This window comes from Ipomoea triloba, chromosome 9, assembly GCF_003576645.1.
Source record: "Ipomoea triloba cultivar NCNSP0323 chromosome 9, ASM357664v1".
In the NCBI taxonomy this organism is placed as follows: domain Eukaryota; kingdom Viridiplantae; phylum Streptophyta; class Magnoliopsida; order Solanales; family Convolvulaceae; genus Ipomoea; species Ipomoea triloba.
The window spans coordinates 4509676-4511808 of NC_044924.1; the positions used below are offsets into that span (position 1 = coordinate 4509676).

At 42.2% G+C, this 2133-nt stretch overlaps 2 protein-coding genes across 2 annotated transcripts; one reads left to right on the forward strand and one right to left on the reverse strand.

Annotated features, from left to right (window-relative positions):
* Nucleotides 1-439: 439 nt before the first annotated feature.
* Nucleotides 440-1231, forward strand: LOC116030602 (pathogenesis-related genes transcriptional activator PTI5-like). Its single transcript, XM_031272904.1, has one exon. The coding sequence runs from the start codon at nt 542-544 to the stop codon at nt 998-1000; it is 459 nt and encodes a 152-aa protein (XP_031128764.1). The 5' UTR covers nt 440-541; the 3' UTR covers nt 1001-1231.
* Nucleotides 1232-1422: 191 nt separating this feature from the next.
* LOC116029152 (ethylene-response factor C3) lies at nt 1423-2133 on the reverse strand. Its single transcript, XM_031271056.1, has one exon. It carries the CDS (start codon nt 2131-2133, stop codon nt 1423-1425), a length of 711 nt encoding a protein of 236 aa, XP_031126916.1.

The following is a 2133-nucleotide window of genomic DNA, read 5'->3' on the forward strand; positions in this document are numbered from 1 at the left end:
GCTGCACTGCTTGTGCGTGTGGTGTACTATTGTGCCAACTCGATGTGTAATTGTACTCTTTTTATCAAATTTTTTTTTCCACTTCTCTTTTCTCTCTCTTTTTTACATGGCATTGCAAAAATCACAAAAAATTAACATAGTTGACTAGTTGAGGTTGCTCTAACAATGGTGTTCTTGTGAGTTATTAGTTCCATGAACCTGGAAAAGTCAAAGGCAAAATTGTATATACTTTTTTAGTGTGTTACGAACCCAGTGACGTTGTGTGCTTCTAGAATTCAATGCAGGAGATCAGATGATGGCGTCTATATCAATTAATTTCTCAGGATTTCTTGCATGGTCAAATACCTGAGGTCATTAAATAATCCTTGTTAAAACACTAATGTCCAATAATATCATTCAACAACAATCACGTTTTTGACTCTATGCAGCTTCCTCCTAGTTTCCTCGTACACAAAAATATTAAGTTGTCCCAATTTAAACAAGGCCATCCCAACCAAAAACCACAAACTCCACAACCTTAACTTTTACGATAAGATCAGACATGATTCCTGGTACCCAGAACGAGCTACCCTTGAACGAAAACGACTCACAAGAGGTGGTTTTGTACCAAATCTTGAATGAAGCCAACACACTAAACTCCAGCCCGTTTTTGCAGCCCAGAAACAGAGGAGTTACACAGCAGAGTATCCTCCTCCGCCCCACGCAGTCGATAGCCAAGAAGCATTACAGGGGCGTGCGGCGGCGGCCGTGGGGGAAATTTGCGGCGGAGATTCGTGACTCGGCCCGGCAGGGCGCTCGGGTGTGGCTGGGCACGTTTGACACGGCGGAAGAAGCCGCCTTGGCTTATGACCGAGCGGCTTTTCAAATGCGTGGGGCAAGGGCACTGCTTAACTTCCCTGCCCACTTGGTTGAAGCCCCGCCGTCTTCTGTGCTTAGAGTGCACTATCCATCAAACAGTAGTTGCAGCAACGAAGCTTCTAGTGGCGGTGAATCCAAATAAATCAAGAATTCTCCTGGATTTTCCGACAAGTGGCCGCCGGAGAACAGAGTTTACATAAATGAAATGTTTAGGAATCTAAAACCAATTTAATTTAATTTGCATATCGTGTAAATCTATAGCTTTCCATGTTTCTCATTTACTTTTCTTCCATTTCTCTATTGGATGGGAATTGGTTGAATTGTCTTGTTGTTTCTCGGATGAACATTTTGAATTTCGCATTGGTTTCTTACTTTTCTTCTTTCCAAAAACAGATTTTGAAAAGTTTAATGAAACAATTCATTGATAACTTTAATAACATATTCTTTGGTCGTCGTTGGTAGGCACAAACACACTAATTTGTGAAAGTATATACAATTAATAATACTAATGGCAAGAATACCTAAACCTGTAACTTTTTAGGTGTCAGATTGTGGGTAAGGACTCTAACCAGAAGTTAACAATAAATATTCTAGATAATCACTTCCAAGGTCTTGAAACTCGACTACATCCGAGAAACTAGTCTCAAGAGTTTCTTCCAAGCATGTTTGGGGCTGCATCTTGATCTTCTGCGCAGGTTGTGTAATCATGCATGGAGAATCATCAAATATATCCCATTCCCTGCCAACCCTTTTCCTTGAATCGCAAGCAATCCCGCCATTTCCAAAACAAGAACCAATAAACCTGCAATTACCTGATAATTCATGATTTGGGTTGCAACAAATCCCACGGGCATCAGCAACCGTATTTTGAAGTGGGAAGTTCAAGTAAGCTTTATGGCCTCTAATCCTCAAAGCAGCCTTGTCATAAGCCATGGCAGCTTCTTCTGCCGTGTCAAATGTCCCAAGCCAAACCCTAGCTCCTTTTCTCGATGAATCTCTTATCTCCGCCGCGTATTTCCCCCACGGCCGCCTCCTCACGCCTCTGTAGTGCTTCCTCCTCTCCACCTTGACCATTTCCGATGAACTCTTTGGACCACCATTAATGGAAGCTTGCAGCTCTTCTTCAAGACTTGGAAGCCTGTGTAGAATTTCATCCCAACTTTCATACTCTTCTTGGGATCCTTTTGATTCATTCTTGGCTATGAAGTTTGCCCAGACATTCTCTAGGATTGCGTCCGATGATGCTGATTCTTGTTCTCTCTCAACACTGCCCAT